Source organism: Symsagittifera roscoffensis, chromosome 6, assembly GCF_963678635.1.
Source record: "Symsagittifera roscoffensis chromosome 6, txSymRosc1.1, whole genome shotgun sequence".
NCBI lineage: Eukaryota > Metazoa > Xenacoelomorpha > Acoela > Convolutidae > Symsagittifera > Symsagittifera roscoffensis.
The window spans coordinates 48,720,714-48,745,193 of NC_087067.1; the positions used below are offsets into that span (position 1 = coordinate 48,720,714).

Consider the following 24,480-nt stretch of genomic DNA (forward strand, 5'->3'; position numbering starts at 1 on the left):
AGTACCACAAATAATGATCGGACTGGGTTGAGTGATATATCATATTAAAGCCCTTAATCGTGATTCGAACGACATAAAATTATTTGTAAAAATGTTTACCAGTTTCGAGAGAAACCGGTTAGATTAAAATAAATTAAATTTTACACCTGGGTAACATTAGTTTAATCTGAGTATTTAAGCGCCTTTTTGGAATCAAAACTTTCAAATTCAAAAATGCAAAAAGCTTTATAATTTTTTTTTTCGTTTTTCTAGTTCCTACAAATATTAAATTTCAATTTGCTTATTTTAGTATGGCTGTCGAATATACTTAATCCCCAGTTTTTTTGTTCAGCTCCTTTTATCACATAACGCCGAAAAAACGACAATAATTTGAAAAGTTTGTGTTTTTTCAGACTATGGTTGAAGCATTCTCTGCTACTTGCACAGCAACCGGATATCCTTGTTCTTATCTGCAATTACTTAATCAAAGCTTTTGTTAAAAGTGTTGTAAGTCCTTTTTATTAAAAATACTTGAGATGCTAGTTATGCCAATTAATAGCAAGGATTAATTGCACTTAAATGTTAATCTATCTTATATATTAAATGAAAGTCTTAATGCGCTATGGTCGCAACGTTTCAACTTTTCTATCGAGCACAACGTTTAAGAATCATTCAAAGCAACCATCAGAGAAAAATGAACTCGATCCAACTTCAAGGCTAGACAGTACTTGCCTATTTTGTCCAAAATTTTTTCGAAACGAATAAACTGAAAACAGCAACCTCCATGCAGAGAAATTTTTTTTTCGAAAACCGTTTCGATCCATGAATTAAATATAATTATTTCGTTTCATAGCTTTATCATTCAAAGTTTTATAGCTATGAAGCTTGCTTAGAAAAACGGAAACTTTTCGCGTACCGACTCGGTCCACAAAATAACTTGAAAATTTTTGAAGTTTCACAGCTTGAATAGCTTGCTTAGAAAACATTAAGCTTAAAAAACTATTTTTTGCGAGCTGATTGATTACTGGAGGAAAGGCTTGCTAGTACAATTGAAAAAGAAAGAAGTTTGCGCGCGTGTCAGTGTGTTTGTTTTCCTTGTTCTTATCTACATTTTCATAAACAACGCTTTTGTTTAAAGCATTGTATGTCCTTGTCTAAGAGTAATGAACGTCGGGAAGATTCTTATATAGGTCTTGCTGATTTTTTTTCAGGAAAATGTCTTAAAGTATCTAATAATCCTAGATGTGCATTCCTTAATATTAATGAATTTATGAATGCACTTAGGTATATATGCTTTTTTGAGTTCAATTGAAATTTATCTGCTGAAAGTCATATAAATAGCACTCTCTAAATACGAACGTGGAAATGGCGGAAAAATCTTGGACGATTTCTAGTTTCGAAAGTGGAATTTATTTTTTTAAATTTCCAGCGGAATAAAAACTTTAATGTTGTTACAGTTTTCTCAAGTTGGCTTAATGTTATCAAATTAAATGCCAATTATAAATCGTTCTAGAAATTCAAATAGCTTTAAGGGCATCTATTTTTTTCTATGAATTTCGAAAGTTGAGTTTATTCAACAAAGTCAGTGTTTTTTCATGTTAACTTGCGTTCATTTAGCTTTTCCGATCTTCGATTGGCTATGTTTTAAAACTTGAGATTCTAGTTATGCCATTTAAAAGCAAGAATTAATTGCACTTATATGTTAATCTATACAACTGAAAAAGAACGAAGTTTGTGCGTGTGTCAGTGTGTTTGTCCGAGACCGTGAACCCCCAGCATTATAATTGCACGACCGTGAAAGTACATATGAATACGAAGAGTGCTATGGGCTATATGATCTTTCAAATTTTGCCTGAGTTCTCTTAAAAGGGGCAAAATAGGGGAAACATCTTACTCTGGCCATCTTTTTCCCCTGCAACCTGTCCGTGTTTTTTTCATCGTTTTTTGGTCAACACACCGTTTGTTATTGCACAGTTGAAAATCAGTCACGGTGCTCCAACACAGATTCTTAATTCTTATATCATATGCCAAACAAAAGTTAATACTATGTAAGAGTAGTTGAATTTTTACTTTTTCTCTCAAGAGGCAATATGTGTAATCTATTATATATTTAAATGCGGGCTTCACTATCTCGCCATGTTTAAGCTTTTTCAACGTATTATTTTTGCATGTTTAAGCTATATCGTATATTGCAATGGTTAAGAATTTTTTCGATTTTCCAATTTGATTTTAGTGGTTATTTTACCGAGTTTAGATTAAGCAGCCCAATATCGAATTAGGGGTTGCAAATTTGGCCTCCAATTTTGAATGTCCGAATCATTTTAGTTAACGAGATAAGACGATTTTTAAGATTTTTTCAAAAATTTTCAGAAATTTCGAAAAAACAAAAAGATTTACAAAACTTGAAGTTCCCAACCCTGTAGTTGGGTGCTATCGGAGTACTCTAAGGAGTTACAAATCTTGCCTCCAAATATGACTGTTCAAATCCTTGTAGTTTTCGAGATATGACGTTTTTTGTGATTTTTTCAAAACATTTTCAGAAAACTTATATTAATTTTTTTTTCGCAAAATCTGAAATTCCCAACCCTGTAGCTGGGTCCTGTCAGAGTAATCTCAAAGATTGAGGATCTTGCCTCCAAATATGACTGCTCAATTCTTTGTAGTTTTCGAGATATGACATTTTTGTGATTTTTTCAAAATTTTTCAGAAAATTATATTTTTATTAGTTTTTAAAAATCTGAAATTCCCAGCCCTGTAGTTAGCTCTGTCGGAGTACTCTCAAAGATTGCGAATCTCGCCTCCAAGTATGACTGCTCAATTCTTTGTAGTTTTTGAGATATGACGTTTTTTGCTATTTTTTCAAAATTTTTCAGAAAACTTGATTTTTTTTTTCTTTAAAAATCTGAAATTCGCAACCCTGTAGTTAGGTCCTGTCAGAGTACTCTCAAGGATTGCGGATCTTGCCTCCAAATATGACTGCTCAATTCTTTGTAGTTTTCGAGATATGACATTTTTGTGATTTTTTCAAAATTTTTCAGAAAATTATATTATTATTAGTTTTTAAAAATCTGAAATTCCCAGCCCTGTAGTTAGCTCTGTCGGAGTACTCTCAAAGATTGCGAATCTCGCCTCCAAGTATGACTGCTCAATTCTTTGTAGTTTTTGAGATATGACGTTTTTTGCGATTTTTTCAAAATTTTTCAGAAAACTTGAATTTTTTTTCTTTAAAAATCTGAATTTCGCAACCCTGTAGTTAGGTCCTGTCAGAGTACTCTCAAGGATTGCGGATCTTGCCTCCAAATATGACTGCTCAATTCTTTGTAGTTTTCGAGATATGACGTTTTTTGTGAGTTTTTCAAAGTTTTTCAGAAAACTTAAGATTATTATTAGTTTTTAAAAATCTGAAATTCCCAAACCTGTAGTTAGGTCCTGTCGGAGTACTGTCAAAGATTTCGAATCTGGCCTTCAAGTATGACTGCTCAATTCTTTGTAGTTTTCGAGATATGTTTTTTGTGATTTTTTTCAAAAATTTTCAGAAAACTTAAATTATTTCTATTCTTTAAAAATCTGAAATTCCCAACCCTGTAGTTAGGTCCTGTCAGAGTACTCTCAAGGATTGCGAATCTTGCCTCCAAATATGACTGCTCAATTCTTTGTAGTTTTTGAGATATGTTTTTTGTGATTTTTTTCAAAAATTTTCAGAAAACGTAAATTATTTCTATTCTTTAAAAATCTGAAATTCCCAACCCTGTAGTTAGGTCCTGTCAAAGTACTCTCAAGGATTGCAAATCTTGCCTCCAAATATCACTGCTCAATTTTTTGTAGTTTTCGAGATGTGACGTTTTTTGGGATTTTTTCAAAATTTTCAGAAAGTTGAAAATAATTATTTTTCAAAGTTTGAAGTTCCCAACTCTATAGTTCAGTGTTGTCAGGGTACTCTAAAGAGTTGCAAATCTTGCCACGTGCGACTGCTAATCGCGACTGCTCAAATGCTTTTAGTTTCCGAGATGTGACGTTTTTCGATTTTTTCAAAATTTCTCAAAGAACTTATCTACAAAGAAATTCTACTAATTAGAAAATTTGAAACTACTAACTTGATGAAGATACAACCTTATTGTCAGCGTACACCCAGGCGTCTCAATTCTTGCCTCTTAATATGAATGCTCAAATCCTTTTAGTTTCCGAGATAAGACGTTTTTTTTTTTTTCAATTTTTTTTTCGGGAATCTTAGGTTTAAAAAAATTCACAAAATTTTGGATTCCTTACCCTATAGTAGGGTGCTCTCAGGGACTCTCAGTGGTTGCAAATCTGGCTTCCAAATTTCTCCAGAGGCCCATTAAGTTTTCGAGATGACGCTTTTAAAATGGGAATTTAAAAAAATTAAAAGTTCGAAATAACCAACCCTGTAATTGGGTGCAGTCAGAGTACACTAAAAGCTTGCAGATGTTGTTTCCAATATATGCGGTTTTTCATGAATTGTCGAAAAATTTCGAAGCACCGAAGGTGCGTTAATTGCTAGTTTAATTTAAAGCTTAGGTACAGGGAATTAATCGGCTACACAGCTATCAGTTTTGTAATCAGTAGGCCAGTAGATTTTCTAAGTGTTTGTCTATGTCGCAGCAGATTGTGGGTTCGATCCCAGCTGTAGCTCTTTCCTACTCTTTTTTTTCTGCATGTATTTGCAAAGTGCAGCCATGCTAGTTGTTCGATTTTTGTCGTCGTATTTGCGATTCGCTTCACTTTTTGTTATTTCATCAATTCGTCCTTCAGTTATTGAGCTGAAATAAGAGTTCTCTGAGTTTTCACCTACCTATATTTTCTGTATAATTTTTCTTGCATGTATCTATAAATGAGTTTTGCAACTATCACTGAGATTCTTATGTAGTTATCCGAATTTGAGCAGAAATTTGCTTAACATAAATTGTACCCGTACCTCAGTTACTCATTACCCAACTGTGAAGCGAGATGGTTTTCAAAGAATATTGCCTGTGATTCTTTGGCTATGCTTAAGCGCTTTTAATTAAACCTGGAAGGTATTTGTCTGGTCTCTTTTTCTTCATATTTCAAATTTCCTTCGAAAGACATTTAAAATTTTCCCAAAAACTTTGCTCTGTGTCGAGAAAAACCGGTTTGAAGTTGTTGATATTTGGTCTAATTTCGAACTTTTTAAATGAGCCTGCAGGCTTACAATAGCCTCATTAAGCTTAAATATTATGAAAATTTAATTTTGCTGTAGTAAAGTTAGTTTTTGGAGAATTTAGCGCCATTTTTGGAATCGGAAAATTTCTGCAAAAATTGGGGATTTTTTTTTTTGATTGATTGGTTTTCTAGCCATTTTTCAACAAAATTTTTTTTCAATTGGCCGATTTGACTATGACTGTTGCATATACCTAATTTCCACTTTTTTTGTTCAGATTTTTTTTATCACACCACACAGAAACTACGCTAATTTTAAAAACATATATGTATTTTTAGGCGGTCTGAACATTCTGTGCTACTTGTACAGCAACCGGCTATCCTTGTTTGATTTGAGATTTGCCAATTTGGGACAATTAAAGCGCAATATACCCATCCTTTGGCCGAGTTGACCGTAATTTCTTGTCTCAGAACGGTTCTTATAAAACAATTTTTCCTACAAAATTCAAAATGTTTTTAATTTTTTTTTTAAGTTTTTTTTGTCCAGAATTAAATTCTGCGCTGTCGGAAAGTACAATAGAGGAAATTTCATTGGCAAAAGTGAACCATTCGTCACATTAACTAGCCTTTTCATGTGCATTGCGCCCTAACTAATTGAGAAATTTATCAAACTTATCTAAACCCACATTCAACAGCTCCAAAGCTATATGGCATTGATCAAATTGTTGTTTGAATGACCCCAAAATGATTTTCAACCGCTAAATTTGAGTAACTAAGAGAGTTATTAAAATAAATTCGTTTTTGGAGTCTGCGATAAAAATTTTATAACCACAATCTGAAAGTTTCACATGAACGAAATTTAAAAAAATGAAACGTTCCCTGAAACGATTTTTATCCATAATTATCTTATAAACAAATTCAAGATTCATTTTTGTCATTGCTTTTTTGTTTAACAATTTTGCTATGTCACAACTTGTATTTGAAATCTTACACTAATTGAAGTTTTTTCATAATTTCCTGACCTCAAAAAAAGCTTACTAAAAATTATTTTGAAACTCGTTAGAAAGTGCCTGTAAAACTTCCAGCAAAATGAAGGAAATTTCCTGCAAATCTGATAATAAGTTCTAGGATGGGGTTTCTTATAAAGGTTGGTCAAACTGGGAATGTACTTTTACGTGTAAGTGGCGAATAAATTCGACTGAGACCGAAATTTCAAAATTGAAATGAAGAAATGTATTTGAATCTTAATGGTACATGGTATGCGAATGGGGGGAATTTTCAGCTAAAATATTTAGTTTCATTTGTTTGTTCAAATCTTATTGGTCCAATTTTTATGTGAGTTGTAAAAGCACACGAAGACTTTGTTTCTGCTGAACATAATTTGTAATTTTTCTGGCTTCTTATGCAAATAGCATTTTTGTCTCTGTTGTCTAACTTGTTGCGTTAATTCGCAATAACTTGACTAAACATCAATTATTTTCTACAGAAATAATTATACCCATAATTTGAATTTCATTCATTTATCTTTAAGTTTTTTCACTATGTTCGGATATCCAGGCGCAATTGAAAATTTACTTTTTGATCCAGTTATTTTTACTGATGTTATTTTAACGAAAAAGCACCCATCATAAATTGTTCTTGAAATACAAAGAGTTTTAAGGGCATATATATTTTTCTTTGAAAGTCGAATGTGAGATTTATTTAAGAAAGTCAAGTGTTTTTTTTATGTTTACTTGCGTTCATTAGTCTTATACTACTGGTAAACATCGGCAAAACTTTTAATGACGAGCTTCGAGTTTCCCCTTTTTTTTGAAATTAAATTAGGTTTAGATTTCTGGTCCCAAGCAGCTGTTTGACAACCTCTTTAAAATTTTCATACGCAATACGATTTTGTACCATCTCATCCTTAACACTTTCGCGATATCATTTATTGAAAATATTGCGGCATAATCTCCAATCTAATTTCAGAATTGGGGTCAAACTGGTAAAAGATGTGCATCCATACACAAGCACGCCATATTGAGTTACTGGTTTAATAAAAAAAATTTGTAGAAATTGAAGAGGTGCATTCGACGGAGAATTTATTTGATACGGTGCATGAGTCCACAACAATAGCTATCTTCGATGAAACAAACTAAATATGATCTTTGAAGTTTAGTTTCCCATCTATAAAAAAGCAAATATAATTTTTTGTTTTCTCTCTGCATGTATATGTCAGCTGCACATTTGCCCCTGTCGGATCAATTAGTTCTTTTGCAGAAGGCGCCAGGACACATTTTATCGGTCAAGAAGTTGATCAATAGACAACAGCAGTAGTACCATTGGCATCAGTTCAAAATTCTGCGCCATGAAGTAGCGTCACTATAGAATTTAACTACAATTTAGCTATAGAAATTACCTTTTCAATTGTGGCAGAGCTGAAAGAGTCGCTATAAGTCAAGGAATTAATTAGTTATCATTTTTGCATTATCTAAACGCAAGTAAATGCGTCGTCTGTCCTGTAATTTTATGATGGTCACATTATCTCTGGCGTCAGTTGCAGTTTCTGCAGTTTCTCTGGTCATTTTCCTGTTATCTTAGATTTGTACCAAGCAGAAATTAACTAGTTTGGCCCTCAAATGAAATATGGTTACATACATGTTTTTATAAGTTTTTAATTATATACCATTATTATTTATTACATTATTATTCATTTTGATAGTTTGAACCATGGTCTACTGTTTGTCTTCGAATTTTTTCTATTGTGGCTAATAAATGTTTGGGTGGTTCTGGTGAGTTTTTTCGTAATTTCAGAACACTGCGATTTTGAAAGCAATTTTAAGTCAGCGATTTGAAAGCAATTCCAAATTGTCCTTTAACAAGTGTTTGCAGTATACTTATTTATATGTCCATCCCGTGACTGTATGTACGCTCTTTGATGTAGACGAAGCATCTCTGGTTTGCGTTTTGGCTGGCGGGCGGGCCCTTCAGATACTTTCGTAATCATCTATTTGAGTTTTGAAGTATCTTGGTCACATGAAGAAATTCCATCCGTGTGCGATTGCAAACCATGTCGGAAGCTCAAGACAAATGCAGAGTGATGACAAGCACAATTATTCCGGGTGAAATGTTTTTGCACTTCATGTGAAACTGGATAGATGATTAAGTCATAGCTGTCGATTATTGGGACGGAAGCAATGCTGATATGCAGGGTTTGCGAGGTATTGGGATGGGCTACAGTTTCGAAAAGTTTTACCGCGGGGCTCAGAATAATCGATTCGGGTTGAGATCTGTTTGAAGTGCAGCTTTTGAGGTATTGGGTGGATTTTAGTGAATTTTCTATCGCGGGTTATTGATAAGACGCGGAACGACAGGAGTCTAATAATTAATCGTCTTTGCTTGATTTTGGTAACGGAAGCAACTTAGAGATTATTTTGTTCCTGCTATTAGATAAATGGGGAGGAACTTTGTATTCGTGTTTTATTGGAAAAAACGACATTAATTTGAAAAAAAAGTTTTTTTTTGTGTGTGTGTTTTTTAAAGACTAAGGCCGGACCATTCTGTGCTACTTGCACATTTACTGGCTATCCTCGTTCATTTCTTGTTTTTTGTTAGTCATTAAAGACTGTTTAAAGGATTGCGCTATAAAAGTCCATGGGCATTGAACCCGGATGCTTGTTATGTTCTCTGCTAATGCAAACAGCGTCCAGTGCTCTTGACAGTCAGTTAAGCTGTTTCAATGGCCGCTTCTGGTGACGCGGAAGGTCGTTCAATGGATCTGTTACACCTTTTTTCAAAATTTTTGTCTTGCCTTTGGTTTGTTAGATATAGGGATCTTGGTTTAGTGTCTAGTTGTATTTTTTGTTATTGGTTTCGGTTGGATGAACCCAGCCATGGTGCTCGTTATATTTCAGATTTTCTCGTAAACATACGTAGTGATTTCAAACTTGCCTTTTGTTTTCTCTTACATACTACTTAAATTAAAGATTGCCTGGCAGCGATAAAATCTGTTGTTTCTTTGCTTTTGCATACCTTTATGAAATAATTTTTGCAGAAGCAACAAAAAAAAGCAAACTAAACAACTGTCAATTGCAGATTCAATTAAATTAACGACCGCTGACTCCGAAATAGAAGCATTTAATGAAATTCCACTTTAAAATAACGCCACTGGGAATAAAGGGAGTCTTTTTTTCCTGGTGTCTCGTCATAGTCGTAATTTAGTTGGATTTGACATTCGATTGGCACTAATTTATGCAACAGTTTGAACTAAATAACTTTTGAACTATTGGTGATAATGTCAAAAGCGTTCTTATTTCTATTTTTAGCTGGCAGAAGTTAAAGTAAATAAGCCTAAATTAAAAGAGGATGTTGACCTCCTGTAAATGAACTCTAGGTCTCAGGAGCTAAGGCTGCTCGCTGTAGATAATAAGGGTAACTGATAGCTATGCAATTAATACAAAGAATTTTCCGACCAACTTAGAACTGTAAAAAACTTTAAGTTATCAAAAAAAACGAAAATATTTTGCCTTGCAAGAAAAAAAATTTGGTTTCAAAAATGAACTAAAATTATCTGCAGGGGCTCGACCTTATGTTCTCAGTGATTCGACCCCATGCCGAAACAAATGGTCCCCCTTTGTACTGTTTTGAGATATCCACTTTTGCTGACGGAGCCCAACATTTTTCTAAAGGCGCCTATATTTGATAAATTTGAGAGGGAAGAGGCTTTTTGGCCTGTTTTTTTTTCAAAATTTTGCCTGCGGCGCAAAAAATAGTTGGCCAAAATAGGGTTTTTGTTATGGCTTTGGGAGAGCCTCGGAAACTCAATTTGGTCGACCTAATAAAATAAAAGGTCGACAAAGTTTTCGAAAATCCGCCTCCCTCCCCTCGAAAAAATCCTAAATACGCCCTTGATTAGCTGGAACATGATTAACAGAATAGACAAACCAGTATAAAATGAGAAAAATTGGTCAAAATAGGGTCCTGATAGTCATGTGGCAGAGCTCGGAAAATCTTTGGTCGACCTGAAAAAAAGGGTTGATCAAAAATTTTTGAAAATCGGCCCCCTCGAGAACATACTGCATCCGCTCCTGAGTCAGATAATTGCACAGGTGAACAAATTGCCACGCCTTTTACTAATCATTCGAGCAGTAAGTTAGTCTGAGTATCAAAAGTATTCAAGCAGTGAATCTCGAGGTAACAGGACAACTTACCCTATTCCAATTTACCCTATTCCATTTTACCCTATGCCATTCTACCCTATGTTCCAATTTACTCTATGCCCATCTACGCCAATTTACAGTACGCCTAAATTAAGACGGAATGATAACAGGAATGATACGCCAAAAAAGTGATCGCCGTAGTCGCGCCAACGTGTTGCGCGCTTGCCTACAGAGGGTAGGACTCTATACAAAAATTAGAGCCGGTTATCGCCGCGACGCGTGCGTAGCGCGCCCACCAGCGACCTTAAACCGAGATAGGAAGCTCAGTTATCTCTGACCAGTTGAATTATTTATAGAACATAGGGTATATTGGTATATTGGCATAGGGTAATTTGGCATAGGCTAGATTGGAATATAGGGTAGATTAGTATAGGGTAGAATGGCATAGGGTAAATTGGCATCGAGTAGATTGTCATGGAACCAATCTCGATACTAAAACTATTAAAACTTTTTTCGTGGAATCAAATTGCTGATAAGAGGGATCTTGTAAGAAAGCTTACTCGTTGGTCAACGGAGAGAGGATGTGGTCGTCGGAACAACTAGAAGACGTTTATTTATTATTGTTGTTTTGATTATGTGAAGGTTGATTTATCTGCTTAAGGAGGTCCTGAAGCAAATGTGACTATAGAAATGTTTCAGGTGTAATGAGCGAGCCTGTAATTAAAAATGAGAAAGATTTTCTCGCAGCTCTGAGCAAACCAGACTCGGCTGCCAAAGTAGCTCAGAACGAGAAACTGCGCAAGACGGGCATTAAACTGGTAACGTTTTTAATTCCACTATTCAAAATTTTGACCTCGAAAAGAATCCACCTGATTGCAAAATGTTTCGTAGTTTTGCAACAAACGACTTGAAAACATGTCAAACACTATAGTTACTTGTTACGGAACAATTGGAGTATCAATTTTGTATTTTTTGTAAACGCTTAGCTTTCAGATTTCAAGAAATTTGACAACAAAATTGGTTCAGATAAACTCTGTGAACCGGTTTTTGTGTGAAAGGTTTTTTCTTCGTCTTGTTAAAACCACCTAAGAAATTTTAGAAGACATCAGAAAAAGCCACCTTGAGTTTAAATTTACTTTGCATGTCTGTGTGAACAGGTGATGGTAGTGGGAGGAGCTGCGCTGGGCTTAACTGTGGCCACGATTCCCTTCTGTATTCCAGCTGTGAGGAAAGTGTGTGTGCCCTATGTTCCAGCTACACCTGTACAGATCAACAATATTCTGCAGTGTCTCAAGACACACGCGCGTCCAAATGGAAAAGTTAGAGGCAATCTATCTTGAAAATTGAATCAAATTATAATCATTTGGAGGCTCAAATCTAATTTTTTGGTTTCATGTTGGTGTTGGATATTGGAGTACGCATATCGGAGTACAATCAACATCAATAGTGTTCATCTCTGAAACTCGTAATAATTTTGTCGCAACAATTAGGATAACGGGTAAAGGTATTAGATATGGTGAATGCTAGTTTTTCAAAATGTTCCAAATGAAGTCTATTTGCTAAAAAAAGTATATTGCCAAAAAGTAGTTAAGTAAAACGTAATCTAAAATCCTGCAAGATAATATTTTAATGTCTAATTCAGACGCTAATTTACATTTTCTCACTGCGAAAGAAAGTATGCTAAGCGAACCGCTTCTGTATTAGTTTGCAAAGTTATTATGGACACATTTTTGAAAATTGCGAGTATGCTAAGCCAGTTGTATGATAATAAGTCGTCCGGATTTTTTTTCGAATTCTTGAACTTGACTGTTTTGGGTGCTGAATTATGTTAATTATTTGGCGGCTGTCAGTATTTTGCATCTCCTAAATGTCATTCGCTCCGAAGTTATCCAAATATAATACATGGATATAAGATTGTATATTCGGGCAATTCTTTAGAGTGTGAAGAGTTAGGTATAAAATTTAATGGGTAGCTTCTGTCTAAAACTAGTGTTAAATAATCACAGCAGTTAGGCAGTTTCATAATTGAAGTGTACTTTAAACTGAATATTAAATAAAAAATGTGACATAAATAATAGAATTTTCTTGAGTATCTATAAAATGTGGAGTGTAAAGAAGAACTTATCAGATGCTTGACCTTGGACTTTTCATAAGACAATGATTTTTAGGTGCTCGACCTTGGAAGCGGCGATGGCAGAGTGTGTTTTGCATGCGCTAAAGACGGGTACAAGGCAACAGGCGTGGAATTGAATAGTGTACTATGGATGTGGTCCAACTTCCGAAAGTACACGCGTGGGTTTAGGTCAAACACAACATTCAAACGAAGGAATCTTTTCAAAGAAGATTTGGGAAAGTATGATGCTGTCACCATCTTCGGAGCCCCGACTCTGATGCAAGCCCTGGAACCCAAGGTGACAAAAGAGTGCACAGAAGCAACTAAGTTTGTAGTGTGTCGGTATCCATTTCTGAAATGGGCGCCAAACTACACGTACGGAAACGGAATTGATTGCGTGTGGGTGTATCATAAGCCATTTAAGCCTAATCAATCCTTACCTGCAATGTATTTGGATCTCGTGGAGTTTGCAGACCACCCTTTGCACCCTTCAAACAGACCTGAACTAGACTCGGGTCACGTGAAAAACGTGACAGAATCAGTAGAGCAGTCACGTGATACAATTACAAGCTCTCAACTAGACGAACAAATTTCAAACCGAACAGAATTGCGCAAAAATCGGAGATCGCAGCTTGGATGAACTTCACCCTGTTGGACATGCTAAAAATTGATAATGCAACACTGATATAAATCTATTTGAATAACTAGTTTTTTTATGACTAATTGACTTAATTATCAGAATTCGAGAAGTATTAGCTATATATTAGTAGAAATTTAAGCACGAGAGCCGGCAGTCGCCATGTGCGTCTTCATGTAACTTATGCCTTGAGAAGCATTTTTCAATAAAAGCTCATGAAGCCTACTTGAAGAAATTGAATAGAAAATATGCGAAAATTGTAAATTATTGTTAGTTTTTGGGAACTATTCTCCCCCTCCCCCCCCCCCCCCCCCCCAACCCTAGGGCGCCTATTAAAAAATTGCCACCCCTATGAAGAAATAGTTCAATGGTCAAGCATCTGTAGATTTTGTACCTAGAAACTAATCTCCCCCTTTTGCAAAAAAGCGGAACTAGATGGTCGCGTGTAGCACAAAAAGCATTTAGGAAGGGGTAGGGGCCCCTTCCGGACAAAAAATTTCTAAAATTATACATTTACCAAAATGACCATATTTATCAAGTTCTCAGAAAGTTTCCGTTAAAATTGTCTAATTTTTTGCATGCGGCCCTAATTTGACACGGCAATCATTTCTTATAAAGGTCACTTTTCGATCCTATCGGTTTGAAGCCCATTTTACCCGATTTTTCCACTTTTTTGAGTTAACTAAAAGGTGATTTTTCGAAGTTTCTCAAATTGGGTACTTTTTACGGCTTTGGTCATGATAACCATTCTGAACAGGTTCATAGAGTGTGGCTTAGTGAGTTTATTCAATTGGGACAACTTTTTTTGACTTTTTGAAAAAAATTGTTTTTTCCTATTTCTGACTCAACATTTTGATTTGAAAAATAAAAAAATTTTGAAAGTAATTAAAAGTGGTTTTTGATGATCGATTCGAGCTCCCGATAGTCAATTTAGTGGGTATAGAGTATTTGAAGGTCAAAATTGGATAAAAATTGTAGTTTTTGGTATTTTTGAATTTTGACCATATATGGTACTAATTAGTGTAAATACTACTACTAAAATTGTCAAAAAATGGTTTCGTTCTTAAAAAAAACCCGATGGATTGTTTAAAAAATTGGCATGCGATCCTGATTTGACACGGCATCGATGCTTTTACTGATCACTTTTTCATCCTATTTGTTTGAAGACCATTTTTTCCATTTTTCCACTTTTTCAAAGTGCTGAAAAAAGAGTTTTTTCGAATTTCCTCGAATTGGGTACTTTTTACGGCTTCAGTCACCTGAACCATTCTGAGTAGGTTCAAAAAATGTGGCTTAGATTTTTAGTTAATTTTGAACAACTTTTTTTGTTTTTCTGAAAAAAAAACATTTTTCCCATTTCTGACTCAACTTTTTGATGGAAAAAAAACTTAAAAAATTCAAAACGATTAAAAATGGTTTTTGATGGTTGATTCGAGCTTACCATAGTCAATTTAGTCGGTATAGCGTATTTAAAAGTCAAAATTGGATAAAATTTGTAGTTTTTGCGATTTTTTATTTTGACGATTTATGGTAAAATTGGTGTATATACTACTTTGTCAATTTCTGGAACAATTGTTTCGTTCTCAAAATTGCTTGAGTGTTTCTGCTGAAATTTTGCATGTGGCCTGAATCTACTCTCGTAATTTACACGTGATATTAGTAATGGTTTTTCTCATACAATTCTTTTCTATAAGTTTGAAGAAAACTTTTCCATTATCCGTTTTTTATGTTTCCAAAAAAGTTATTAACGACATTTCTCAAATTGAGTAAGCGTCTAGTCAATGGTAATGAAAACTATTTTGAACTTAATCATATACTATGATTCCATTGGTAAAACTACTTGCCACCTTATTTTTTGACAGTATTCAAAAATCTGGTTTTTTTTCGGACTTACTATTCTGGTAAAAAATGAAACTTTAATAAATTGCTTTTGAAAATATATGACACATGTTTTAAAAAAATAAAACAAAACTTATAAAATGGGCTGTCGATTGTTCGTTTCAGCTTCGCAATTTCGAGTTTGGTGGGTGAAGAGCCTTAATTTAACCAAAATGGTTTCAGTTTGTAATTTTTGTTCTTTTTCGGCAGACATACAATTTGAAGAAAGAGTTTTCAAAATCTATCTGAAATTTAACAAAAAAAGCAGTCTGAAATAACCAGAATCTTTTTTTTATGTATTTTCAAGCTTGAGAAGGTTAGTCAGAGTCTTCCATTGATTTATGAGTGATACGAGTCATCACAAATGAAAAGGTTATTATTATTTTTTAAAACTTCAAACAAAAATTAGTCTTTACATTTGCAGTGGATAAGGGACTGTGAAAAAAAACACAATTGGCCAAAGATTTTGTCTTAATCAAAAATGGCATACTATCCAAAGCATTTACTGATGCTCCCTGGGACCCTTGTGGTCCCACTTAGGGAGCATCATTGACCTCCAACAAAGAGAACAGATATAGACGACAGTCACAATAATGTCTTGCTATCTTTAAGGGTTTTTCGTTTTTTTTTTTTAAATTCGAATGAAGTAATTAGTTTATTTTGCAAAAAACGGCAAAAAAAAATCAAATCAGTTTTTTCAAAATTGTGACAGTATCTGAATGGGAATCTCATGTGGTCCTATTGTTGGAACACCAGTGACGTGAAAAAAGTCGGAGTCGCAGCTGGACACGGCAAATTTCAGATAAAACCATAGTAATGTTTTATGTGAACTGTTCGGAGAAGAAGTTCAGTGAGAAGAAAAAATTGGCTTCACCATTGCGCCCGTAGGGGGCAAAGTGAATGCGAACGTTTCAAGTAGGACTTTTTTCAAGAGTAACCGACCTGAGATGGGGTAAAGGTGAAACAAAAAACTTTTCTCGAAAGCAAGATAAGTCACGGAGGGCGGGTGGGACGCAGACCTGAAAGATCTAGTTAAAGAGATCCAATTTTTGCAATAGCAGCTGAGGTCCAAACTTTCTATGCTGCTTGCACAGCAATTGGTTTTCTTTCTTGTTCAGTTGCAAAGATTATGTTGGTTAATTTACTCAAAATTTACTTATTATCATTAAAAAAGAATAGACTTTTATTCCCATTAAATGAATAAGCGGGAAGCAGTTATAAATTAGTTTTATCTGGTGGTCTGTTTATCTGTTGTCTAATTTCCATTATCTGCATTTTCTGAGTTTCAGATTACGGTAAATGAAGACCGTTAAGTGAATGCGAAGCCTTTAAGTGCGACAAAATGACTGAAAGGGGAGACGGTATCTACATAATTGAGAAACATGATGTCTCTAGTTCTTACGTAGCGAAACTGCCTGGATTCTTCAGACGTCATTGGAAAAAGGCGGCCATTGCGTCGCCTATTGTGTACTTTCTATCCAACCTGGCCTATAACAGATACCAAGAAGAACTGCTCGTGATAGAGGCATGCAAACGGGCCAAGCAATTAGGCGAACAGGTGGATTTAATACTATTTATTCACTGAGAGTAAATACATCAACCGATGTATAAAACAACCAAAAATGCCCGGAGTATAGAAGCCAGCCGAAAAATTACATCATATGAATGAAATTGCATAACTTTCGTAACTGTTACATAATTGTTACAAAACTGTTATGTAACACTTTGGTATTTTTTATAGGTTGGTTTATACTTTGGCTGGTTTACATACCACCTTATTCACTAGATAAAGGGCCAACTTCAGGGGCGGATTTAGGGGGGGGGCGGACGCCCCCCCCCCCCCCCCCTCAGGGATTCGACCCCCTGCCGACCCAAAGGGTCTCCCCTTTGATACTTTTTCAGAAATCCATTTTTGGCCGGCCGACCTTAAAATTTTTCTAAAGGCGGCTTTGGCGCCAATATATACTAACTTTGAGGGGGAGCGCGCGCCAAAAAAAAAGCGATTTTTTTGTCAAAATTTTTCAAAAAGTGCCCAAAAACGGCTTTTTTGACTGTTTTTTCAAAAATTTGCCTGCGGCGCAGAAAATTTAGCCAAAATAGGGGCAAAACAGTGCTTTGGTAGAGCTCGAAAAATCAATTTGGTCGACCTAAAAAAAAAAAAGGTCGTCAAAATTTTGGAAAATTTTTTGAAAATCCGCCCCCCCCCCTCGAGAAAATCCTAGATCCGCCCCTGGCCAACTTGTCAGCTGTTCAGCTTCTAACGGAAAACCGCTGCTATGCCCGTTTTTGTATCTGCGTGCAATTTGCGATTGTTTTTCTGGAGTAGAAATTGTTGTCTGATTCTCGAGCAATGCATTCTCTCAATTCGAATCCTTCGATTCGATCGGCCTTTCGATTCAGAAGTAGAAATCTTCACCACTTAAATATCTCGCTACGGGTTAAATATGTTCTTTTTTGCGTTAATTACCAACGATAATTTTAAGTGGGGGTTAGGTTCAACGATTTTCGAGTTCTATTGCGAAGTAATCTTTTCCGCACAATCTCAGGTACGTACTTCAAAATAAAATGTCAAGGCATCGGGGGTTGATTCATAAAAAAGCCCTTTCAATGTGATTCGGATTGAGAAAAATTATGTCAAGTTTTTTTCCCAGTGTCGAGAAAAATGATTTCGTGTTTGAGACTTTTTAACGCCATGGTAGAAAGCGATGTTTTATTCAGGGTATGCGTAAATGTTTTATGATTTAATTGACAAACAGGGGGAAAAAATTTCCAAAAAATCGAACAAAATAGAACATTTTTCAAGTATCTAAAACAGTATTTTAGCTATTCTTTTCTAAATCATCGTTGTTCCTAAGTTTCCTGGATATTTAAAATTTGCATACAGTTTTGCAAATGGTTTTAATAAAAACGCAGCATATATTTCCCTTCTCAGCGTTACTTACAACTCGGAGGTCAGTCCTGAAAGTTGATCGCTTTTCCCCCAAGTTTTAATTAGACCATGTAGAAAAATTTTATCTTCTCAACCGAGCCATTGGTGTTGAACATTTTTTAAAGCAGTATGTAACTGGTAGCTGATTAAACCCCCTTTCCCACAATTGGGGAAATGAAATTTCCATTTTTGAAGCTCAAGGCGAAAAGAATGCGTCTTTTAATTGAAATCATTATATGTTTCTGATGGACTTCTGGCTGTCAATCAATGTAAATGAGCATTTAACAGTGGTTGATTATTTCATAATTACGGATGTATTCAACGATTCAGTTTGAATAATTGATTATCAGTCAGGCTGAAAGGAGACTAGCGTGACGTCACATTGTTTTAAGTCTTTATACAAAATATGGAATTTTTTGCTGTTCTGAAGAGTCGATGCTGCTCAGACTCTTATATAGATTGCGATGATTTTTTTTCAAGAAAAAATTTAAAATCTGTTCACTCTCAATTTAGATTTCGCAGTTTGATTTGTGATTTCTTTTTAAGTTCAGTGAATTTCTATTGTTAAAAGGAAGGCAAACTTTACTATCGAACAGCAAAAAAGTTAAGGTCACGAAAGACGTGATCGACTTCTAAGTTCGAGTGTGATTTTTATTTTTCAGATTTCCCCTGCCCATCATTTAAAAAGAAGATAAAGGGCAGAAATATGTTAGGAATTACTTCAAACCATTCCTATTTGAAAAGAAAAAAAGTGAGCTTGAAATACTGATTTAATATTCTCCACTAATTCAATGACCCTCTTCACTCGCCTTTCAACAACCTTTAATCAAATTTCAATAGGGTTGTTCAATTACTAATACCTTCCTCAGTCAACTTTGAGAAGAAGCTTAAAATGAATACCACAAATGATCAATTGAATCAAAAACTGATTTTTAGACGAACCATACTTTAATCCAAAGCGGACATTCAACAGTGCCGAAACTGCAAATGTGTTCAAGTATCGAAAAATGAGGATTTTTGAAAATTCTGAGTTATGTTTGCGAATTTTCGACAATTTGTTTGAAAAAGTTTTTTTCGAAGGGAGCGAAACCAAGAAGAAATTTTGACGATTTGCAGAGTTAGTTGCTTTTTCAGAAAATTTTATGGCGCCGCTCTTGCGGAGATTTTGTTTGCTTAGCGGCATCGATTAAAATGACCATTGTTGACTTTTCAACTTCCGTCGTTTTGATTTTTTTCTTACCAGTGATTTGGGATCAGTAAAAACTATTCAAATTAATTTCCGCAATGTTGAACTACGTTTTTTTGGCACTGTTGTACTGTCCCATCTAAAGCACTGTCAGTTTTGTAATAAAAGTCATACTTTCATCCAAAATATACCTTAATGATAAAAGCGGATCTTGTAAGAGTACGATGCGTTTTTTCTCATGCAAGTCACATATTTCGTTTTAAAGTTCCGCTTTGTGATTTTCCGCTCACGATCTACTTAACAATCTCCTCCACCCTATGGTATCTACTGAAAAATCTCCCCTTGTGAATAAATACAGTAAAGTAGCACAGAGATTTCTTTTGCGAATTCTAATTTTGCTGCATTCTGATTGGTCGACAATTTGTCGACTGTTTTATTCTACTTAACAATCTCCCCCTTTCTTCTTAACAATCTCACCCCATTTCTGGGGGAGTATAAAGACTCATATCGTCTCTAGGTTAATTTTTCAGGGGATTGTAGATTTGAATTTGAATTTTTGTTGGATTTGAACTTCAGCGTCTGCGGTCGTCATTTGAGAAGCAGCCTAAGGTGACAGTGTTTGTGAATCCGTCTGCGAACAATCAGAAGGCATTGGCACAGATCGAGAGGTCACTCCTACCCATGTTACACCTGGCCGCAATGGTTAGTTACCCACAAACTTATAAAGGAACAAGATTGGCATAACAAAAAGTTTAGTTTTTGGGTGTTTTTTGAGCGTCTACGCTGCTTTTTGCCGCAATGAAGTGAATGCTTCGAAACTTTGATGGAATGAGGTGCGAAAACCCGTACCTGGAAATTGAAGCAGCTTCCAATGATTGTTTAAAACTGAGCAAAATTTCATTTCGAAAGAAAATGAAAAAAGTATTAGCTCAAATAAGATTTGAGCTTGCATCAAATAGCCACGCGTTCAAAAATTTCTGAATAGAGGAAATAGTGGGTTATTAAGCTTGGAATTTTCGGGCTCTGTCTTTAAGCCGTAGGCAACATTGACTTTGTATGCGTTAGCCTAATTGTAAGTTGTTAAAATGACAATTCATCCACGAACTCTCAACGTCGTGCAATCAAAAAATAGTTTAAGACTTCTGGTGATAGTTTGAACTGATATCTTCTCAGCAAATCTCAAGAGTTTAAATTAAACAACTGGATAAATTTGAAGCACTTGCGATTACCAAGTTTTTTTACATAAAAGTCATCCAGTTTGGGATGAAAAGATTTTTGAGCAAAGCTACTAGAAAATCAGACGGGGCGTATGTTGGGATGAGGTTCCAGATTTTATTACTTTAGCCTGACTGAGGATCGCTCCTCCTTTTGTATTGTTAAAAACAATTGAAAAATATACGGCATCAAGTCGTCCCTTGCAGCCAATTTGCACTGAATGGGAGTGGTTAATTGCATCAGGTAAATTCGATTTTGCGGTGTTTCATTACAGCTTGGAAAATTGATTTTTGCGACTAAATCGAGTGAGTGAATTTTGTTCAATATTGGATCTGACCTACTGATCTCAACAAACCCCTATTTATGTTCTGCTATTGAACCAGAGCCTGTTAAATACTCCGATCACCATTTGATAATTTTCTCATGTTTTTGAATGCCTAAGAAGACGACCAAAGTAATGACTTTTTATGATTGTAAAAGTACGGTCTAGAAAATTTTGAGTCTGATTTTGATAAATGTTTGATTTGAAATAGCCGAAACTTTAATAGAAATACTGTAACTACTGAAAACAAATTTGGTTCCACACGGGTCAAAAACAGATATAGTAATTTTACGGTGAAGATTTAGCTGCAATGAAGCGAGCAAAAAAAACCGAAATATTTTGTGGCTTGTTTCTCAAATAGCTACGCGTTGAAGTTTTGTGGATTTAAACATCTTGCCCTCGATAAATTTCAAGCTGATTTTCACCAGATATATAGCAGTGACTTTAAATTAGCTGATAGCTTCAATCATTTTTTGAAATGATATAAACATTGCTTCCCAATGTGATTAACCTCCTCATTATATTGAAACTGGACGAAGCAATCAGTATCATATTGTTATAAGAGATCCTGTTAACCTAAGTTAAAAGTTAACCACACTCCTTGAATACTTATTCTGTCGACATATAAACAATTGCACAGATCAATCGAGGTTTCCTCAATTTTTTAAGAGGGAAGTAACCTCGCTATTTTAGGATCATAAAACTGACCAGAACAACTTTAAATCTTTTTGACGGATATCTTGTTCGCGAAAGTGTAGTTTTCGACAGTTTTTTCAAAAACAGCATTCAGCTTCTGAGTTTTTCTTTATGAGCATCATTGTGCAGACATAACGTGTTTTTTATCCAAAACAGTTCTGCTAAATACTAATTATGATTTATTGAGTAGCCTAGATAATAAAAGATAGATAAAGAAAATTAAAAATGATGACAAAGGTAAGAATGCTGTGCGGGGGTCCTCCTTGGTTTATGGATTTTTATGGCACACCAAAATCCGATGTAATATATTTCTTCGTGGAACACTTGCGAGTCTCTGCTACATGCTAGTTTTAAAGCTCTTAGATGTTCGGGCTGTTTGGGGCATTCATGGAAGTTGTTTAGGACGTGCGTGTGGTGAAGATGGAGGAAGAGGGGGAGGGGAAGGAGTTGGTGAGTGTGTGTGATGACTCACAGGCTATAGTGGCTGCAGGGGGAGACGGGACTGTCAATGAAATCATCACAGGTAGCATTGGCTAAACTTTTTATGAACTTTCAAACTGACACTTTTTTTAGATATCGGATTGGTATTTACATAAGCAAAGCAAATCTATTTTTTTTCCAACCTAAGTCGCAAATTTTTGTGTTCTTTTAGAACAATAACCAGCTATTAAGTACAGCCAATGCTAAGGATATTAACAGAGACTATTATATTACAAAAGCGCTATAATTTCAAGGTATCATGGATCTCTAGCGTAGAGGTAGAGAAGAATTCCCGCAACAAAATAAGAGGGTTCGAACCTGGGCAGGGTGGGATATTTTTAATGAACTTTTTCGTATACTAGTTAAAATGCGTCTGCTCTATAAATTGAGGCATGTTTGTTGGTAAATTTTATTAAAAATTGACTGGTTTTGCTAATGCGTCATAATTGATTTGCATCACTTAGCAATTATGTCGACTCATAATTGGCGTGCCTCACTTAAGAAATTTTCAAAGTTTTTCAAAGTAGATTCAAAGTTTTACTCATTCAGCTTTTCCTTATCGATATCGGTCGTATTCGTTATCGGTCATATTCTTGCTTGCGTATGCGAAGTGCAACTTCGCCTCTGTGTTAATTTTGTGCACGGGTTCGATAGTGGAACTAATGTAAAATTATTTGGAAAATTCATTTGCCTCGCCAACTATTCTGTAAAATTTAGAGGCACTTGGCATAGTGGTATGGCGTTCTATTTGTGATCGTCAGATTGTGTAATCGATCCCTGCCATGGGAATGATAGTGTGTGAGGACGAGCTCTCATCTGACCTCTACCTTCAAGTCTATCGCAGCCTGATCAATTTCGTTTGCAATGTTGGAACTACGTGAAAGCTCTAGACGCAGAAAAAAACTACCTTGAGTTGCTAAAAAGAGCTTCGCTTAACAAAATAACTGTTTGGAATGTGGGGAAATAATAGAAACGGACTATGCTAAGACAGGCTTGATAGCCTTACATATATCCTTACATTCGCAGAAACCATTAAAAATTCCATTTCGTTTAGAGTGATTCTTTGCTGTAAGTGCGTCAAATGCAATAATGTTCAGGTCAATTTGAATGTTTTTTTTAGACTGAGAGCTTACTCAAAAGTTGTAAAAGTGCGGTTTGACACGCAAGTCTATACGGCGTTTTTTTCTGCTATCTGAAATTGATTGGGAAAAAAGCAAGTTTATTGTTCTGAATTCTCAGAGTGGGAAGAAACTGAGGCTCATGAAGTTTTTCTCGCAATTTAGATGCTACGCAAGAAACCTTTGGAAATAAGTCTAAGGTTTTTTGCAAGTTTCTCGATAAATTTTGTGGTAGGAACTAACTTTGTCATTTTGGCAAGCTGCGGTTTATTAGCTTATAATTTACTTAAGCACCGGGGAGGATTTATGGGTCTGTGTTCTCATAGATCATTCAAGGCTTGTATCAGGTTTTGTTATGATTATTTTGATTTCAATTGACTTGTATTGCTTAGGAATTCTGTCTAGTGAAGCAAAGATTCAAAGACTACCGCTTCTCATCGCTCCCGTCGGCTACAGACACAATTCACTCTACAAAGTCATCAATCACAGAACTTACACTCCAAAGCACACTATCAAAAACATCATCTCAGCCACTGACTCATTTCTTGCTAATTCCACCCAACCTGTTAGTCTAATGCGAGTCATTCCAATGCCCAAAGCTGACCAATTACTTGATGGGGAATCCCCGAGGAAGTTTAAAAATGTGTTCAGTGCAGTAGGGGTGTCTTTTGGACCCTATCGTGATGTGCTGGACCAATCAAGTTTGGATAAGTTTTGGTATTTCGGACCACTGAAGAAGCTTTTTGTGACGTCTAAGGCAACATTTGCGTACAAAGATAGAAAAATTGGCCTGAATATCAAATGGACAGATGTTTGCTCAGGGTGCAAATTGTGCAAAAAAGATGAAATAGAAAATGCCAAGAGAAAATTGAGCTCGAAAAATCGTGGCTTGTTCGGTGCGAGTACAACAAACAAAGATATTGCTTTGGAAGCGAATAAAGTTCTGAAGTTTGATAAAATTGTGAATGAAAAGTGTTCAATTGTTCGTTCACGTACTTTGATTGATGTTGATCAGATTGTGTTCAAACCGGGTAAAGATTGCATTGAAATATCAGTTTCAACGGGGGCTTCAGGACTCGATTTTTTCACTCAATCTTTATTCCGGTTCAGAGACCCCACTGCTGGGTATACTATATTATCACCCGCGAACATAACTAGAATAAATTGCAAGGAAGTATGGGTCGAACCTTCTGAGGGTAAAAGATACCCTAACTGGTTTTCACTGGACAACGAAAACTTTGAAGCAATTCCATTTTATGCTAAGTTTTACAAGGACTCGATACGTGCTTTCAAGTCTTAAATTGAATTGTTAATTGCAAGATATGTTATTTTTGATTGAGAATATTAATCAGAAAAAAAAATCTTAAATCTTCGAGTTTAAGAAGATTGACCAATAAGTAGATCTATTAAATGGTCAAAACATATTTATTTTTATAATTCGGTTTCTTTCTTTATTCAAGGCTGGGTTCCACCTAGTTTATTTGAAACTACCTTGAGCTATAATGGCAGCGATTTCTTTGTAAATTTGCTGATTAAGCTATGGTTTAGAAATTTGCTCTGCTTTTTTTTAATTGCACTGCTGACTCCATGACCTGTATGCATTTGTTTTGACCCTATTTTTTTGCCCAGTAATGAGCAATAGTCAGTGACGCA

General features: G+C 35.3%; 2 protein-coding genes across 2 annotated transcripts; both read left to right on the top strand.

Moving 5' to 3' along the window:
• The first annotated feature begins 10,943 nt into the window (after window positions 1-10,943).
• LOC134847959 (ATP synthase subunit C lysine N-methyltransferase-like) lies at window positions 10,944-13,089 on the top strand. The gene is made up of 3 exons (XM_063865259.1): window positions 10,944-11,071; window positions 11,411-11,572; window positions 12,422-13,089. The coding sequence occupies exons 1-3, from the start codon at window positions 10,958-10,960 to the stop codon at window positions 13,004-13,006; spliced, it is 861 nt and encodes a 286-aa protein (XP_063721329.1). The 5' UTR covers window positions 10,944-10,957; the 3' UTR covers window positions 13,007-13,089.
• A 3,085-nt stretch (window positions 13,090-16,174) lies between these two features.
• Window positions 16,175-24,146, top strand: LOC134848286 (acylglycerol kinase, mitochondrial-like). Its single transcript, XM_063865679.1, has 4 exons — window positions 16,175-16,439; window positions 19,573-19,698; window positions 21,632-21,752; window positions 23,220-24,146. Exons 1-4 carry the CDS (start codon window positions 16,224-16,226, stop codon window positions 24,125-24,127), a joined length of 1,371 nt encoding a protein of 456 aa, XP_063721749.1. The 5' UTR covers window positions 16,175-16,223; the 3' UTR covers window positions 24,128-24,146.
• Window positions 24,147-24,480: the final 334 nt, after the last annotated feature.